This window comes from Hordeum vulgare, chromosome 5H (genome assembly GCF_904849725.1).
Source record: "Hordeum vulgare subsp. vulgare chromosome 5H, MorexV3_pseudomolecules_assembly, whole genome shotgun sequence".
Taxonomy (NCBI): Eukaryota; Viridiplantae; Streptophyta; class Magnoliopsida; order Poales; family Poaceae; genus Hordeum; species Hordeum vulgare.
The window spans coordinates 501,142,957-501,162,623 of record NC_058522.1 but is presented as its reverse complement, the minus strand read 5'-3'; the positions used below and the strand labels follow the sequence as shown (position 1 = coordinate 501,162,623).

Sequence of the window (19,667 nt, the reverse complement as noted above, 5' to 3'; positions counted from 1 at the left end):
GCGGAGGCCATCGCGTTGTTGGCCGCCGGCGACTGCGTCGTGCCACCTCCGCCGAAGACAGAGCCATAGAGCTGCAGGAGGTCTACTAGTGCACCGGTTGTGTCCGCGAGTGGGTCAATGTGCCGCCCATCTAGTTGGGTGCGACGCTGAAGCAGGAGCAAGCCTACCTCGAGCAGTGGAAGACGGAGCACCTGCGGGTGGAGCGCGCCAAAGGCCGTCGGCTGATGGAGCTAAAGGAGGCGGAGAAGGAACGACAGGAGATGAAGGAGGAGGAGCGCGCCCGTGTTGCTGCGCTCCCACTGCCACCAGCACAACCCGCGTCGTCTGTCCCACTAACACAGCCCGCGCCGTCGGGATAGACGACGGAGGCGCATGCAGCTGCCCTCTGGAGCACAACGTTCCCCTTGGCCGGCCTGCACCTACGCCGGTCGACCTTACCAGCCCCGACGACGACGCCTAGGGTTGTCTCCTAGTTTAGGTTTTTTTTATGTTTAATTAGTGTAATGGGACGCATAGACTCTCGCCGCCTTCGTGGCCGGCTTTTAAGTTTAATTATTCTTATTTATTATTTTCATAAATGCTTTATATATATTTTTCGCACACCGGTAAAAATGGGTCGGGCCAGCGTTTGGCTCATGCGTCGATCCAAACGTCGAAGCGAATATTGGTGTTCGCTGAGCCGACCTCAACGGATAAAAAGCGGATAAAATGTCCGTTGTTTGTGTAGGCCGGTTAGAGTTGCTCTTAGTGTGTCTACGGCAGCAGCAGTCTGGGCATCATCCAGCTTGAAAAAAGCACGCATTCCACTGCAACGACTTCGTCAGGAAGTTGGTCCTTGAAGCGGGCTGCAAAATCATCAGCGGCCTTCATTGGTTATGTCATGTCCGTCCTGGACGATTCCGAGCGTGAAATGCATGCGGCAGATTGCAACTTCCGCCTGCTTTGCCGCCGGTGCTTGCTTGGCGCGGCAGCCCTACAGGCGAGCACTTGAGAGCGGTTTTTCAAGAAAAAAAATAAGCAACCCCTGTCCGACCATGTAACTTAACTACTTACATGATCCCTTCAAAAAGAAACTAGTTATATCTGACAGAGACTTAAAATGGACAATGTTTTTCACCGCATGATTTAAATGAAAACCCAACATGATTTAACTGTTTATTAAGCCACTGTGTATCATGTCATCCGAAAAGGGGGAAAACCGCCGTACTTATGAAGAACAGTTATCAAATGCAGTATTTATGAGCTCACACGCTACATCTTGAAAAATAATCTTGACAGCTGACCATTAGTTGCTTTCTGATGATCACATAAGCTATTTACTGTTTGTCAAGCTTTCTGCTTGCGCCCCCTTGAAACTCGAACCCAGCCTGAGTTAGCAGCATTGCTTTCGGATACGTCACCTGCTTGTGTGATTCGATCCCTGCTTGATTCAGCAGCCTTCCCCTTGCACCTGTTATCAATAGGTTCCAAAGCTATGTAATAACCTCGCTGTGGAGTTCCATCTATAGTTTTCCATCTGTAAATGAGACAACAAAAGGGCCATGTTTAAGTGAATAAATTTTGCAGGTGTAGAAACAACTAGTCATAAAGCAAGAGTAAATCGACCAATGAGTTGCTTTTATGGAACACAATTTCACTCGACCAAGCTCTCTTTGTGAATGCAGAATTCCCATAATTCCTAAACGTCCCCGTCTACTGAACATCTTTTTAGAATAGAGGTTCTAGTGCCAGAAAAAACAGAGTTTTTACAATAGAGGTTCTAGTGCCAGAAAAAACAGAGTTGATGTCACTTTGGAGTCCAAGTTCACTTCATAAAATATGGTGACTCTTGTTATATACTATCAAATACTCCCTCCGTACTTAAATATAAGTCTTTTAAGATATTTCACTAGGTGTCTACATATGAAGCAAAATAAATGAATCTATATTTTAAAATATGTCTATATACATCCGTATGTAGTTCATTAGTTGAACCTCTAGAAAGACTTATATTTAAGAACGGAGGGAGTATCAAATATGTAGTATGGTTATCATATTAACTAGTTAACTTGCCTCATCTGCTTATTCTAAGATACATATTCGAACTGAAATCACCTAGAGACATTCTAACAAGAGAAACTTCATGTTGTACGTGAATCTAAAATAATTCCGCCAAATACATACTCGGCAGCCACTCAGTGGCATCCCCTAGTCAGGCCTATCTAACGATGCGGGTGTCCTACAGTACTTCTCAGAGATCCGGACTGGTATGTACAGCAAGAAAATTAGTTAAAATGCTCTAGTAATAAGTGAGTATAACATAATAACCTGGCAGACGCCTCAGCGGTAAGATAGCTGGAGATCCCACATTGAAGGTAGGTGTGACTGAAACCACATGTTCTTTTTCCATCAAATTTAGCCACTCCTTGTACGGCCTTGTTCCTCATGTTCACAGCAAACACAACTGCCCTTCGGCTCATCTCTTTAGCCTTGGCCATGATGTAAACAACATCACCATCATGCAGGCTCAGAACAGGGTGACCTCCCTCGAGTTTCTCAAAGGCAGTCCGAGTTCCCTGACCATCCAGTACGTCATCAAGCAATACACAATAACTCTGGTCCACTTGTATCTTGAACAAATCGAGTGTGCGATCCTGCTGCCAGTTCTGCCACGGCTCCATCATTTTCCATGTGGTGGCTTCGAAATATTTGGTAGTCAAAGTGGCGTTGAAGGCTACTTGGCGCCGTTTGAACTTCACCCGCATCTCAAAGAAGTTGATATGGCCTTCCACGATGGCAATGTCTCGAGCACACTGTGGGGCGCCTTCGTGCCTCTTGTTCAAAGGCGGCGGCAACGGGCAGTACCGAAGAACAGTGCGGCCGGTGAACACCTCACAGAACAGAATGCCGTTCCATACGTCGATCCAGGCCACCAGACCATCTTTGCCTCCGATAACCAGCACCTTGCTTGTAAGAATGCGCGAGAATCTCTCTGGTTTATCAACATGCATCAGCCTGGTGCTCCATGTCCAAGTCCTGGAGTCAAATTGGTGGAGGTCATACTGCCCGTGGACGCCTGCCCAGTGGATGGCGGCGATGATATAACTGTCGTCATCACGGCGCACAATGCCCGCTGAGCGGTCGGCAAAGACGAAGGAGTTGGCGTCGGCGAGCCGGCGAAGAGTTGGCTTGGTGCCGGCCTGGTAGACATAGTAATGATTGATGTAACCGGTGGGGCTGAGGTGCTTCTGAGGGCCAACGGCGGCGCGGAGGAGGACCAGGTCGTCCTCGGCGGCGATGACCAAGGGAGTATTGGTGAACTCGCGGGGTTCCACCCCATTGGAGTGGACCGTGAAGCAGGAGACGCGCGGCGGGTGGGCGATCCAGAAGGTAACCCGGATGCGGTGGTCCTTAAAGAAGGGGGCATCGGCGGTGGTGGCGTTGATGCGGTCGTCGATGTAGGCATCTACGTCGAGAAGGATCGACTGGGGAAAAGAGTCCAGATCGTGGGGGTGGGTAGGCGACCGGACGTCCTCCACTTCCTGGTCGTCGTCATCGTCCTCCTCGTCATCATCGTCCGAGTAGTAGGAGGAGGAGGAGGAGGAGTACTCGTCCTCCTCCGTCGGGATCTCGTCGTCGTTGATTCTGAGAGACGAGAGGTCGAATCCCTTCTTTCCCAATCTCTTATCCTCCATAGCGATCGGGCGAGGAACTGTAGATGTACAGTGGCTCAATGGAATTATTTCGTTGATACTCCACAGCAATTGGGCTCGTAATTGAAGAGTGCGAATCAAGGGAGCGGTGGCGATCTAGGCTTGGCTGATTAGGTTATTAGATGATTGGGTCTCGTGGCGGTAGAAATAGCGAAAACCCCTAACCCGAGCGCAAAGAGGTTTCCGAGGCCATCTCCAATTCGGTCCATCTAAACAGACACTCAAAATCTTCACGGACAGACTTTTTTTTAGCAGAGTACATCCATCCCTATAAACACACGCCCGCACACTATATCCTTATAAGCATCTTTAAAAGACTAAGCCGACATATTATCTTGAGATTAACGAAGTCGTCACTCACACCTTCGTTGTCGACGGAAATGTCTCGTCCCACTGAAAACACATCGTCGGAGGACCTGGAATAAATCCATAAAAATGCAAACATCAACATCAAGTCTGGAACTTGAACTCTGATGGACAAGGGATACCACAGTCCTCCTTTTTAAACCAAAATTCTCATTAAAAAAACTGAAATTTGTCATCCAAACAAAAAATTATCATGCTTTCACAATTAGAGTTGTCATCCTCAACCTAAAAAAACGCTCTCAACGTCGGATAACTAAAACCCTGTTTGAAATCACAATAGATTATCTACTATCACATTATAAAAGGACGAAAAGGCAGATCCAATTCACCATCTCAACGGACTAATTCAATCATCAATGGTCAAAACACATCTTTAACGAAATTGATCCCCTTACTAAAAAAACCTCTGGCTAGCAAAACTCTCACACTTTCTCCCACGCCTCCCACGCTCGCAAACTCGCCAGCTCGGCCCGCCCCCGTCTCGCGCAGCCGCGGCCTGTGCCCGGCCGCTCCGGTGTTGTCCGCTCGTCCTCGTCCCCGTCGGTGCCGCCTGTCGTCCGCTCGCCCCCGTCCCTGCCGATGCCGCCTGCCAACCGCTCGCCCCCGTCACCGCCCGCGCCGGTGCCATCTGCTCGCCCCCGCCCGCGCTGGTGCCGCCTGCCGTCCGCTCGCCCTCGTCCCCGCCCGCGCCGGTACCTTCCGCTCGCCTTGTCCCCGCCGGTGCTGCCTGTCGTCCGCACAAGATTTTATGCTGCTATGTTCGATTCAGACCCTCTCCCCTAATTCCTCTCATTCTGCTTTGACATGCGCCACTTCGGGGACACAACTAAGCTCAATATCGACGATGTCCACCAGCCCCACTTACGTGAGGGTACCAAGATCGGCATCAACAAGTACGGTCTTGCTGCTCTGCAACGTAGACAGCCTCCTCATCTCAGTTTTGGCGAGTTTTACAGTGTATTGCATGGGGTAAACTGACTACTGATTTGATTTAATTGTTAGAACTCTAAATCTCTTTGTCTGCATGTATTAAACTCATAAATTTGTCACTGCCACAACCAAATAATTTGGACAAATATTTGATGCACTTGGTACTCTGCTTTTTTTAGTTGGTTTCAATTTCTTATCTCCCAGTTTGGTTGCAATCACTAGTGGAAAACGGGCCTTTGGCCGGGACCCTTTAGTCCCGGCCTGCCTCTGGGCCGGGACTAAAGGTCCGGCCACGTCGCCCCAAATCGCAATGCCTCCCTCGAGGCTTTAGTCCCGGCCCGTAAGGAGCCTTTAGTCCCGGTTTGTCTCTCAATCCGGGACTAAAGGGCTACGCGGGGTGCAGCCCGCATGTGCGCCACCTTTAGTCCCGGTTTGTGTCTCAAACCGGGACTAAAGTCCTCTGCCTATATATAGCACAACCCCCCTCTCCCCTCTTCCTTGCATTTTTCTTGGATGGAAGAGTGTGGGTGTGTGCTAGCTCTCTATTTTTTTCATGCACTAGAGGTGTTTGTTGAAATGTGTGTTAGAGCGATGCCGCTTCAGTTCACCGAACACAACTACGATATGAGATGCATGAGCCACGCTTAAACCTCTTCCTCTTTATTTCTACTTATTCTAAAAGGTTAGCAACTATATTTCCTCGTTTAGACCGTGTGGTACTAATTTTTAGGATCGTGATTGTATTTGATATACCGTCGTATAACGCAGATGAGCCATCCATGGATGTACGGTGATCGACGCACAACCGCTTACAGAGAAGGCGTGCAGTCTTTTCGAGATGCAGCCGATGCGAACAAGCATGGTGGTGGCTTTATGTTTTGTCCATGTGTTGAATGTCGGAATGAGAAGGATTACACTTCCTCAAGAGTCATTCAGAGCCACCTGCTTCGGTCCGGTTTTATGTCGGGCTATAATGTTTGGACCAAGCACGGAGAAAGAGGGGTTATGATGGAAGACGACGATGAAGAAGAAGAGAATGATGATGACAACTACCGATCTATGTTTTTTGAGTATGCTGATACCGCAATGGAAGACAATGAAGAAGAAGATCAGGATGAAGAACGGGAACCAGATGAGCCCGCTGATGATCTTGGCCGGGTCATTTCTGATGCACGGCGAGGTTGCGACACAGAAAAGGAGAGGTTGCAGTTCGAGCAGATGTTACAGGACCACAACAAATTGTTGTACCCAACTTGTGAAGATGGCCAGAAGAAGCTGGGTAGCACACTGGAATTGCTGAAGTGGATGGCAGAGACCGGTGTGACTGACTCGTCATTCGAAAAGTTGCTGGTACTGATGAAGAAGATGCTTCCAAGAAAGAACGAATTGCCCGCCAGCACGTACGAAGCAAAGAAGCTTGTCTGCCCTCTAGGATTAGACGTGCAGAAGATACATGCATACCCTAATGACTGCATCCTCTACCGCGGTGAGAAGTACGAGAATATGGATAAATGCCCGGTATGCACTGCATTGCGGTATAAGATCAGAAAAGATGACCCTGGTGATATTGAGGGCGAGCCACCCAAGAAGAGGGTTCATGCCAAGGTGATGTGGTATGCTCCTATAATACCACGGTTGAAACGTCTGTTCAGAAATAAAGATCATGCGAAGTTGTTGCGATGGCACATGGAAGATCGTACGAAAGACGATAAGTTGAGGCACACCGCTGATGGTCGGCAGTGGAGAAAAATCGAGAGAGTTCCCGAGATTTGCAGCTGACGCAAGGAACTTATGGTTAGGTCTGAGTACAGATGGCATGAATCCTTTTGGGGAGCAGAGTTGCAGTCACAGCACCTGGCCCGTTACTCTATGTATCTACAACCTTCCTCCTTGGTTGTGCATGAAGCGGAAATTCATTATGATGCCAGTGCTTATCCAAGGTCCAAAGCAATCCGACAACAATATTGATGTGTACCTAAGGCCATTAGTTGATGAACTTTTACAGTTGTGGGCCAAACCAGGTGTACGTGTGTGGGACGAGCACAAACAAGAGGAATTTGACCTTCGAGCGTTGCTTTTCGTAACCATAAATGATTGGCCTGCTCTTAGTAACATTTCAGGACAGTCAAACAAGGGATACAATGCATGCACGTACTGTTTGGATCAGACAGAAAGTATATATCTGGACAAATGTAGGAAGAATGTGTACCCGTACAATCGTCGTTTTCTTCCGCCCAAGCATCCCTTAAAAAAAAGGCAAGCATTTCAATGGCAAGGTAGAACCCCGGGGGAAGCCTGTCATCCGTACTGGTGCTGAAGTATTTGATATGGTGAAAGATTTAAAATTAATCTTTGGAAAGGGTCCTGGCAGCCAGCCTGTTCCTAACGGCCCTGATAAGCGCGTACCCATGTGGAAGAATAAATCTATATTTTGGGAGCTACCCTACTGGGAAGTCCATGAGGTCCGCTCGGCAATCGACGTGATGCACCTGACGAAGAATCTCTGCATGAATATTCTAGGCTTCGTGGGCTTGTATGGGAATTCAAAAGATACACGGGAAGCACGGGAGGACCAGGAAAGTCATAAAGGAAGAGATGGCATGCATTCAGGGCAGTTTCAAGGACGTGCCAGCTACGCTCTTACTAAGGAAGAGAAGGAAATCTTCTTTGAAGTCCTTTTCAGTATCAAGGTCCCGACTGGCTTCTCGTCGAATATAAAGGGAATCGTAAATATGAAAGACAAAAAATTCCAAAACCTAAAGTCTCATGACTGCCACGTGCTTATGACGCAATTGCTTCCGGTTGCATTGAGGGGAATTCTACCGGAAAATGTTCGCCTGGCAATTGTGAAGGTATGTGCATTCCTGAATGCAATTTCTCAGAAGGTAATCGATCGAGAAAGTCTATCAGGGTTACAGATTGATGTGGTCCAATGTCTGGTCAGCTTTGAGTTGTTGTTCCCGCCATCCTTCTTCAATATAATGACACACCTCCTAGTTCACCTAGTCGAAGATATTAGAATTCTCGGTCCTGTGTTTCTACACAATATGTTCCCCTTCGAGAGGTTCATGGGAGTCTTAAAGAAATATGTTCGTAACCGTGCTAGGCCAGAAGGAAGCATCTCCAAGGGCTATGGAACAGAGGAGGTCAGTGAGTTTTGTGTGGACTTTCTTCCTGACCTTAAGCCGATTGGTGTTCCTGAATCTCGGTCTGAGGGTAGGCTGACAGGAAAAGGCACACTAGGAAGGAAAGAAAAAGTATGTATGGACGGGCATTCTTTCTCTCAAGCACACTACACAGTTCTACACAATTCCACCGTGGTGGCTCGGTATATCGTGAGACCCAAGAATATTCTACGATCTGAAAACCTGGGGAAGGCTGACACTTGGATTAAAGGGGAACACAAGAAGACTTTCGGCAGTTGGTTGCAGACACATCTCATGAATGACGACACCGTTGGAGATCAGCTGTACTGTTTGGCCAGGCCACCATCTTCGACTATATGTACTTTCCAAGGGTATGAGTTTTAGGTAACGTAGCATAAATTCAAAATTTTCCTACGCATGTTCAGAACTTCCTATGGAGAGACCAGCAACGAGAGAGGGGTAAGAGCATCTTCATACCTTTGAAGATCGCTAAGCGGAAGCGTTGCTAGAACGCGGTTGATGGAGTCATACTCGCAGTCATTCCGATCTAGTGCCGAACAACGGCACCTCCGCGTTCAACACACGTGCAGCCCGGTGACGTCTCCCGCACCTTGATCCAGCAAGGAGGAGGGAGAGGTTGGGAAGAAGTCCAGCAACACGACGGCGTGGTGTCGATGGAGAGACGAGGTCTCCCGGCAGGGCTTCGCCAAGCGCCGGCAGAGAGGAGGAGGGAGAGGAGCAGGGCTGCGCCGAGAGAGAGATGAAACCGTGTGTCAAACAGCCCCGAACCCTCATCTATATATAGGGGGAGAGGGAGGGGGCGCAGCCCTTAGGGTTCCCACCCCCAAGGAGTGCGGCAGCCCCAGATGGGAGAGGGGCGGCGGCCAGGGCAGGGAGGTGGGGTGGCGCACCCCTCTGGTGGGCCTTAGGCCCACCTATGCTAGCGTTCCCCCCCTTCCCCCTTTCTCTGGTGCGCATGGGCTGGGTGGGGGGCGCACCAGCCCACTTAGGGGCTGGTTCCCTTCCCCACTTAGCCCATCTAGCCTCCCGGGGTCGTTGCCACCCTTCGGTGGTCCCCCGGGACCACCTCCGGTGGTCCCGGTGGTCCCGGTACGTTACCGGTGACGCCCGAAACACTTCCGGTGTCCAAAACCATCCGTCCTATATATCAATCTTTACCTCCAGACCATTCCGGAGCTCCTCGTGACGTCCGGGATCTCATCCGGGACTCCGAAAAACTTTCGGTAACCTCGTACAACAATTCCCTATAACCCTAGCGTCATCGAACCTTAAGTGTGTAGACCCTACGGGTTCGGGAGACATGCAGACATGACCGAGACACCTCTCTGGCCAATAACCATCAGCGGGGTCTGGATACCCATGGTGGCTCCCACTAGCTCCACCATGATCTCATCGGATGAACCACGATGTCAAGGATTCAATCAATCCCGTATACGATTCCCTTTGTCTGTCGGTATAGAACTTGCCCGAGATTCGATCGTCGGTATACCTATACTTTTTCAATCTCGTTACCGGTAAGTCTCTTTACTCGTTCCGTAGCACGTCATCGTGTGACTAACTCCTTAGTCACATTGAGCTCATGATGATGTTCTACCGAGTGGGCCCAGAGATACCTCTCCGTCACACGGAGTGACAAATCCCGATCTCGATTCGTACCGACCCAAAAGACACTTTCGGAGGTACCCGTAGTGCACCTTTATAGTCACCCAGTTACGTTGTGACGTCTGATACACCCAAAGCACTCCTACGGTATCCGGGAGTTGCACAATCTCACGGTCGAAGGAAAAGATACTTGACATTAGAAAAGCTTTAGCATACGAACAATACGATCTAGTGCTAGGCTTAGGATTGGGTCTTGTCCATCACATCATTCTCCCAATGATGTGATCCCGTTATCAATGACATCTAATGCCCATGATCAGGAAACCATGATCATCTATTGACTAATGAGCTAGCCAACTAGAGGCTTGCTAGGGACACATTGTGATCTATTTATTCACACATGTATTACTGTTTCCTGTTAATACAATTATAGCATGAACAATAGACGATTATCATGAACAGGGAAATATGATAATAACTATTTTATTATTGCCTCTAGGGCATATTTCCAACAGTTTCCCACTTGCACTAGAGTCAATAATCTAGTTACATTGTGATGTATCGAACACCCATAGCATTATGGTGTTGATCATGTTTTGCTCGTGGAAGAGGTTTAGTCAACGGGTCTGCAATATTCAGATCCGTGTGTACTTTACAAATATCTATCACTCCACTCTGGACATGGTCCTGGATGGAGTTGTAGCGGCGCTTGATGTGCTTCGTCTTCCAGTGAAACCTGGGCTCCTTGGCTATGGCAATGGCTCCAGTGTTATCATAGAAGAGTGTCATAGGACCCGACGCGCTTGGAACCACTCCAAGGTCGGTGATGAGCTCCTTCATCCAAATTCCTTCATGAGCTGCTTCTAAAGCAGCTATGTACTCCGCTTCACATGTAGATGCTGCAACGAATTCTTGCTTGCTGCTGCACCAGCTCACTGCCCCACCATTCAACACATATACGTATCCGGTCTGTGACTTAGAGTCATCCGGATCTGTGTCGAAGCTAGCGTCGACGTAACCCTTTACGACGAGCTCTTCGTCACCTCCATAAACGAGAAACATTTCCTTAGTCCTTTTCAGGTACTTAAGGATATTCTTGACCGCTGTCCAGTGTTCCGTACCGGGATCACTTTGGTACCTTCCTACCAAACTTATGGCAAGGTTTATATCAGGTCTGGTACACAGCATGGCATACATTAGAGAGCCCACGGCTGAAGCGTAGGGGACAGAACTCATCTTCTCTCTATCTGCTGCCGTGGTCGGCGACTGAGTCTTACTCAATCGCATACCTTGCAAAACTGGCAAGAACCCTTTCTTTGAGTTTTCCATATTGAACTTCTTCAATATCTTGTCAAGGTATGTACTTTGCGAAAGACCAATGAGGCGTCTCGATCTATCTCTATAGATCTTGATGCCTAATATGTATGCAGCTTCTCCAAGGTCCTTCATTGAAAAACTATTGTTCAAATAGGCCTTTATGCTCTCCAACATCTCTATATTATTCCCCATCAATAATATGTCATCCACATACAGTACGAGGAAAGCTACAGAGCTCCCACTCACTTTCTTGTACAGACAGGCTTCTCCGTAAACCTGTATGAACCCAAACGCTTTAATCACCTCATTAAAGCGAATGTTCCAACTCCGAGATGCTTGCACCAGCCCATAGATGGAGCGCTGGAGCTTGCACACTTTGTTAGCACCCTTAGGGTCGACAAAACCTTCTGGTTGCATCATATACAACTCTTCCTTAAGGTTCCCGTTAAGGAACGCTGTTTTGACGTCCATTTGCCAAATTTCATAATCATAAAAGGCGGCAATTGCTAACATGATTCGAACTGATTTCAGCTTTGCTACGGGAGAGAAAGTCTCTTCGTAGTCAACTCCTTGAATTTGTCGAAAACCCTTTGCGACAAGTCAAGCTTTGTAAACGGTTACATTACCGTTTGCATCAGTCTTCTTCTTGAAGATCCATTTATTTTCTATGGCTCGCCGGTCATCGGGCAAGTCGACCAAAGTCCATACTTTGTTCTCATACATGGATCCTATCTCGGATTTCATAGCCTCAAGCCATTTGTTGGAATCCGGGCCCGCCATTTCTTCTTCATAGTTCGAAGGTTCACTGTTGTCTAACAACATGATTTCCATCACAGGATTGCCGTACCACTCTGGTGCGGAGCGTACCCTTGTGGACCTTCGCGGTTCAGTAGTAACTTGATCCGAAGCTTCATGATCATCATCATTAACTTCCTCTTCAGTCGGTGTAGGCGCCAGAGGAACAATTTCCCGCGCTGCGCTACTTTCCTGTTCGAGAGGGGGTGTAATTACCTCATCAAGTTCTACCTTTCTCCCATTTACTTCTTTCGAGAGAAACTCTTTCTCTAGAAAGGATCCGTTCTTGGCAACAAAGGTTTTACCTTCGGATCTAAGATAGAAGGTATACCCAATAGTTTCCTTAGGGTATCCTATGAATACACATTTCTCCGCTTTGGGTTCAAGCTTTTCTGGTTGAAGTTTCTTCACATAAGCATCGCAGCCCCAAAATTTAAGAAACGACAACTTAGGTTTCTTGCCAAACCATAGTTCATACGGTGTCGTCTCAACGGATTTAGACGGTGCCCTATTTAAAGTGAATGCTGCAGTTTATTATGCGTATCCCCAAAATGATAGCGGTAAGTCGGTGAGAGACATCATAGATCGTACCATATCTAATAAAGTGCGACTACGACGTTCAGACACTCCGTTGCGCTGCGGTGTGCCAGGCAGCGTTAGTTGTGAAACGATTCCACACTTCCTTAGGTGTGTGCCAAACTCGTGACTCAAATATTCTCCTCCACGATCAGATCGTAGACATTTAATTTTTCTGTCACGTTGATCCACAACCTCACTCTGAAATTCCTTGAACTTTTCAAACGTCTCAGATTTGTGCTTCATCAAGTAGATATACCCATACCTACTCAAATCATGGGTGAGAGTGAGAACATAACGATAACCACCGCGAGCTTCAACGTTCATTGGACCACACACATCAGTATGTATTATTTCCTATAAGTCGGTTGCTCTCTCCATTATTCCTGAGAATGGAGTCTTAGTCATCTTTCCCATGAGGCACGGTTCGCATGTGTCAAATGATTCAAAGTCAAGAGACTCTAATAGTCCATCAGTATGGAGCTTCTTCATGCGCTTAACGCCGATATGACCAAGGCGGCAGTGCCACAAGTATGTGGGACTATCATTATCAACTTTGCATCTTTTGGTACTCACACTATGAATATGTGTAACATCACAATCGAGATTCATCAAGAATAAACCATTCACCAGCGGAGCATGACCATAAAACATATCACTCATATAAATAGAACAACTATTATTCTCTGACTTAAATGAGTAGCCGTCTCGCATTAAGCAAGACCCTGATAGAATGTTCATGCTTAAAGCTGGTACTAAATAACAATTATTAAGGTTTAAAACTAATCCCGATGGTAGATGTAGAGGTAGCGTGCCAACGGCGATCACATCGACCTTTGAACCATTCCCGACGCGCATCGTCACCTCGTCCTTGGCCAGTCTCCGCTTATTCCGCAGTTCCTGCTTTGAGTTGCAAATGTGAGCAACAGCACCGGTATCAAATACCCAGGAGCTACTACGAGCGCTGGTAAGGTACACATCAATAACATGTATATCACATATACCTTTAACGTTGCCGGCCTTCTTGTCCGCTAAGTATTTGGGGCAGTTCCGCTACCAGTGACCCTTTCCCTTGCAATAGAAGCACTCAGTCTCAGGCTTGGGTCCGTTCTTTCTCTTCTTCCCGGCATCTGGCTTACCGGGCGCGGCAACAGCTTTGTCGTCTTTCTTGAAGTTCTTCTTACCCTTGCCTTTCTTGAAACTAGTGGTCTTGTTGACCATCAACACTTGATGCTCCTTCTTGATTTCTACTTCTGCAGACTTGAGCATCGAGTACAACTCGGGAATGGTCTTCTCCATCCCTTGCATGTTGTAGTTAAGCACAAAGCCTTTGTAGCTTGGTGGGAGAGACTGGAGGATTCTGTCAATTATAGCATCATCCGGAAGTTCGACTCCAAGTGAAGTCAGACGATCGTGTAACCCAGACATTTTGAGTATGTGCTCACTGACAGAACTGTTCTCCTCCATCTTACAACTGAAGAACTTGTCGGAGACTTCATATCTCTCGACACGGGCATGAGCTTGAAAGACTAGCTTCAGCTCCTGGAACATCTCATATGCCCCGTGTTGCTCAAAACGCCTTTGGAGCCCCGTTTCTAAACTGTATAACATGCCACACCTGACCAGAGAGTAGTCATCACTCCGCACTTGCCAGACGTTCAGAATGTCCTGGGCTGCTGCGGGAGCGGGAGGGTCACCTAGCTGCGCATTAAGGACATAAGCCTTTTTAGCTGCTTCAAGGATGAGCTTCAAGTTGCGAACCCAGTCCGCATAGTTGCTACCATCATCTTTCAGCTTGTTTTTCTCTAGGAATGCGTTGAAGTTGAGGTTGACGTTGGACATCTACAATATTTATAAAGACAACTTTTTAGACTAAGTTCATGACAATTAAGTTCATTTAATCAAATTAAGTATGAACTCCCACTTAAATCGACATCCCTCTAGTCATCTAAGTGATACATGATCCATGTTGACTAACCCGTGTCCGATCATCACGTGAGACGGACTAGTCACCATGGTGAGCAACTTCATGCTGATCGTATTCAACCATACGACTCATGTTCGACCTTTCGGTCTCTTGTATTCGAGGTCATGTCTGTACATGCTAAGCTCGTCGAGTCAACCTAGGTGTTTCGCGTGTGTAAATCTGGCTTACACCCGTTGTATGCGAACGTTAGAATCATCACACCCGATCATCACGTGGTGCTTCGAGACAACGAACCTTCGCAACGGTGCACACTTAGGGGAATACGTTCTCGAAATTTTAAGAGGGATCATCTTATTATGCTACCGTCATTTTAAGCAATAAGATGTAAAACATGATAAACATCACAATGCAATCATATAGTGACATGATATGGCCATTATCATCTTTTCTCTTTCGATCTCCATCTTCAGGCATCGCATGATCATCATCGTCACCGGCGTGACACCATGATCTCCATCATCATGATCTCCATCATCGTGTCTCCGTGAAGTCGTCACGCCAACTACTACTATCACTACTACTATGGCTAACCGTTAGCAATGAAGTAAAAGTAGTAAGCACATGGCGTTGCATCTCATACAATAAATTAAGACAACTCCTATGGCTCCTGCCGGTTTTCATACTCATCGACATGCAAGTCGTGAAACCTATTACAATAACATGATCATCTCATACATCATACATGCAACATCACAACTTTGGCCATATCACATCACATGTCAAACCCTGCAAAAACAAGTTAGACGTCCTCTAATTGTTGTTGCATGTTTTGCGTGGCTGATTTGGGTTTCTAGCAAGAAAGCCTTCTTACCTACGTGACAGCCACAACGATGATATGCCAAAGCTATTTACCTTTCATAAGGACCCTTTTCATCAAATCCAATCCGAATAGAGTAGGAGAGACAGACACCCGCTAGCCACCTTTATGCACGATGTGCATGTCTGTCGGTGGAACCAGTCTCACGTACGCGTACATGTAAAGTCGGTCCGGGCCGCTTCATCCCACAATACCGCCGGAAAAGAATAAGACTAGTAACAGCAAGCAAATTGACAAATCATCGCCCACAACTTTTGTGTTCTACTCGTGCATAGAATCTAACCATAGAAAACCTCGCTCGGATGCCACTTTTAGGTAACGTAGCATAAATTCAAAATTTTCCTACGCATGTTCAGATCTTCCTATGGAGAGACCAGCAACGAGAGAGTGGTAAGAGCATCTTCATACCTTTGAAGATCGCTAAGCGGAAGCGTTGCTAGAACGCGGTTGATGGAGTTGTACTCGCAGCGATTCCGATCTAGTGCCGAACAACGGCACCTCCGCGTTCAACACACGTGCAGCCCGGTGACGTCTCCCGCACCTTGATCCAGCAAGGAGGAGGGACAGGTTGGGAAGAAGTCCAGCAACACGACGGCATGGTGTCAGTGGAGAGACGAGGTCTCCAGGTAGGGCTTCGCCAAGCGCCGGCAGAGAGGAGGAGGGAGAGGAGCAGGGCTGCGCCGAGAGAGAGATGAAACCGTGTGTCAAACAGCCCCGAACCCTCATCTATATATAGGGGGAGAGGGAGGGGGCGCAACCCTTAGGGTTCCCACCCCCAAGGGGTGCGGCAGCCCCAGATGGGAGAGGGATGGCGGCCAGGGTAGGGAGCAGGGGTGGCGCACCCCTCTGGTGGGCCTTAGGGCCACCTATGCTAGGGTTCCCCCCTTCCCCCTTTCTCTGGTGCGCATGGGCTGGGTGGGGGGCGCACCAGCCCACTTAGGGGCTGGTTCCCTTCCCCACTTAGCCCATCTAGCCTCCCGGGGTCATTTCCCCCCTTCGGTGGTCCCCCGGGACCACCTCCGGTGGTCCCCGTGGTCCCGGTACGTTACCGGTGACGCCCGAAACACTTTCGGTGTCCAAAACCATCCGTCCTATAAATCAATCTTTACCTCCGGACCATTCCGGAGCTCCTCGTGACGTCCGGGATCTCATCCGGGACTCCGAACAACTTTCGGTAACCTCGTACAACAATTCCCTATAACCCTAGCGTCATCGAACCTTAAGTGTGTAGACCCTACGGGTTCGGGAGACAGGCAGACATGACCGAGACACCTCTGTGGCCAATAACCATCAGCGGGGTCTGGATACCCATGGTGGCTCCCACTAGCTCCACGATGATCTCATCGGATGAACCACGATGTCAAGGATTCAATCAATCCCGTATACGATTCCCTTTGTCTGTCGGTATAGAACTTGCCCGAGATTCGATCGTCGGTATACCTATACCTTGTTCAATCTCGTTACCGGTAAGTCTCTTTACTCGTTCCGTAGCACATCATCGTGTGACTAACTCCTTAGTCACATTGAGCTCATGATGATGTTCTACCGAGTGGGCCCAGAGATACCTCTCCGTCACACGGAGTGACAAATCCCGATCTCGACTCGTACCAACCCAACAGACACTTTCGGAGGTACCCGTAGTGCACCTTTATAGTCACCCAGTTACGTTGTGACGTCTGATACACCCAAAGCACTCCTACGGTATCCGGGAGTTGCACAATCTCACGGTCGAAGGAAAAGATACTTGACATTAGAAAAGCTTTAGCATACGAACAATACGATCTAGTGCTAGGCTTAGGATTGGGTCTTGTCCATCACATCATTCTCCCAATGATGTGATCCCGTTATCAATGACATCTAATGCCCATGATCAGGAAACCATGATCATCTATTGACTAATGAGCTAGCCAACTAGAGGCTTGCTAGGGACACATTGTGATCTATTTATTCACACATGTATTACTGTTTCCTGTTAATACAATTATAGCATGAACAATAGACGATTATCATGAACAGGGAAATATGATAATAACTATTTTATTATTGCCTCTAGGGCATATTTCCAACAATGAGATAAATGGAAATATATTTTACACGGTTGCCCAAGATAAAAAGAGCACCAACCAAAATAGTGGTGTCCGCTTTGATGCAACATACGAGAATGGGCACTGTTTGGAAACATATTACGGGTACACAGAGGAGATATGGGAACTTGACTATGGACCTACTTTTAAGATCCCTTTGTTTCGGTGCAAATGGGTGAAGCTGGCAGGAGGCGGGGTAGTTGTAGACCAAAAGTACGGCATGACAACAGTGGATCTCAACAATCTTGCGTACATGGACGAACCATTTGTCCTAGCCAATGATGTCGCTCAGGTTTTCTATGTGAAGGACATGTCTACAAAAACGAGAAAAAGAAATCAGCAAAAGAAGATATCGTCCGATGAGCCAAAACGCCACATAGTTCTTTCAGGGAAAAGAAAAATCGTGGGAGTAGATGACAAGACAGACATGTCAGAAGATTATAATAAGTTTCATGAAATTCCCCCATTCAAAGTGAAAAATGACCCAAGCATCCTATTCAATGATGAAGATTCTCCATGGCTAGGACCCAAAAGAAAACAGAAATAATAGATAGGAATATTGGTGCAATAATGTAATAATGTATTAAACCTTTTATGTAATGCATGTATGGAATGTACTAAATTTCAAACACTTTTCATTTTCATAATTTCGTCAAATTCTCAAATATACCAAAAGAATTTTAATAAACCTTTGTAAGAGATGAGTTCTCGTTCGAAACGCTGATACTTCGAGAGAGATTGTCCGTTTTGTACACGAAGTGCATCCAGTTTTTGTCGTAGCCCTCTCAACTTTTTAACACATGCTATGTGGGTGAAATGATAATAGCATGCCAACTTTCAACATTTTCAGAGTTCATTTGTAGTGCTTTTCAATTTCAGGGTCAACGAGCTCAAAAAAAAGTAAATGCACGAAGAATACCAAATGAAGTCAGAAATTGTTGAAATTTTGTGATGTGCCTTTGAATGGTGCATTTTGAACACACAAAAAGTATGGAGTTCAAATAAGTTCAAAAAATGAAATCCCTTTGTAAGAGATGAATTCTCGTTCGAAACGCTGATACTTCGAGAGAAATTGTCCGTTTTGTACACGAAGTGCATCCAGTTTTTGTCGTAGCCCTCTCAACTTTTTAACACATGCTATGTGGGTGAAATGATGATAGCATGCTAACTTTCAACATTTTCAGAGTTCATTTGTAGTGCTTTTCAATTTCAGAGTCAACTAGCTCAAAAAAAAAGTAAATGCACGAAGAATACCAAATGAAGTCAGAAATTGTTGCAATTTTGTGATGTGCCTTTGAATGGTGCATTTTGCACACACAAAAAGTATGGAGTTCAAATAAGTTAAAAAAATGAAATCCCTTTTCTAAGAGATGAGTTCTCGTTCAAAACGATGATACTTCGAGAGAGATTGTCCGTTTTGTACACGAAGTGCATCCAGTTTTTGTCGTAGCCCTCTCAACTTTTTAACACATGCTACGTGGGTGAAATGATGATAGCATGCCAACTTTAAACATTTTCAGAGTTCATTTGTACTGCTTTTGAATTTCAGGGTCAACTAGCTCAAAAAAAAGTAAATGCACGAAGAATACCAAATGAAGTCAGAAATTGTTGAAATTTTGTGATGTGCCTTTGAATGGTGCATTTTGAACACACAAAAAGTATGGAGTTTAAATAAGTTCAAAAAAAATGAAATCCCTTTGGAAGAGATGAGTTCTCGTTCGAAACGCTGATACTTCGAGAGAGATTGTCCGTTTTGTACACGAAGTGCATCCAGTTTTTGTCGTAGCCCTCTCAACTTTTTAACACATGGTATGTGGGTGAAATGATGATAGCATGCCAACTTTAAACATTTTCAGAGTTCATTTGTAGTGCTTTTCAATTTCGGGGTCAACTAGCTAAAAAAATAAGTAAATGCACGAAGAATACCAAATGAAGTCAGAAATTGTTGAAATTTTGTGATGTGCCTTTGAATGGTGCATTTTTCACACACAAAAAGTATGGAGTTCAAATAGGTTAATAAAATGAAATCCCTTTGTAAGAGATGAGTTCTCGTTCAAAACGCTGATACTTCGAGAGAGATTGTCTGTTTTGTACACGACGTGCATCAAGTTTTTGTCGTAGCCCTCTCAACTTTTTAACACATGCTATGTGGTTAAAATGATGATAGCATGCCAACTTTAAACATTTTCAGAGTTCATTTGTAGTGCTTTTCAATTTCAGGGTCAACTAGCTCAAAAAAAAGTAAATGCACGAAGAATACCAAATGAAGTCAGAAATTGTTGAAATTTTGTGATGTGCCTTTGAATGGTGCATTTTGAACACACAAAAACTATG

The 19,667-nt window shown here is 46.5% G+C and overlaps 1 protein-coding gene across 1 annotated transcript; it reads right to left on the bottom strand.

The window, feature by feature from the left end:
• Positions 1–1,124: 1,124 nt before the first annotated feature.
• LOC123397039 lies at positions 1,125–5,024 on the bottom strand. The gene is made up of 5 exons (XM_045091748.1): positions 4,934–5,024; positions 4,485–4,785; positions 4,056–4,108; positions 2,308–3,691; positions 1,125–1,522 (listed from the first exon to the last, which is right to left on the bottom strand). The coding sequence occupies exons 1-5, from the start codon at positions 5,022–5,024 to the stop codon at positions 1,327–1,329; spliced, it is 2,025 nt and encodes a 674-aa protein (XP_044947683.1). The 3' UTR covers positions 1,125–1,326.
• Between the last annotated feature and the right edge of the window lie 14,643 nt (positions 5,025–19,667).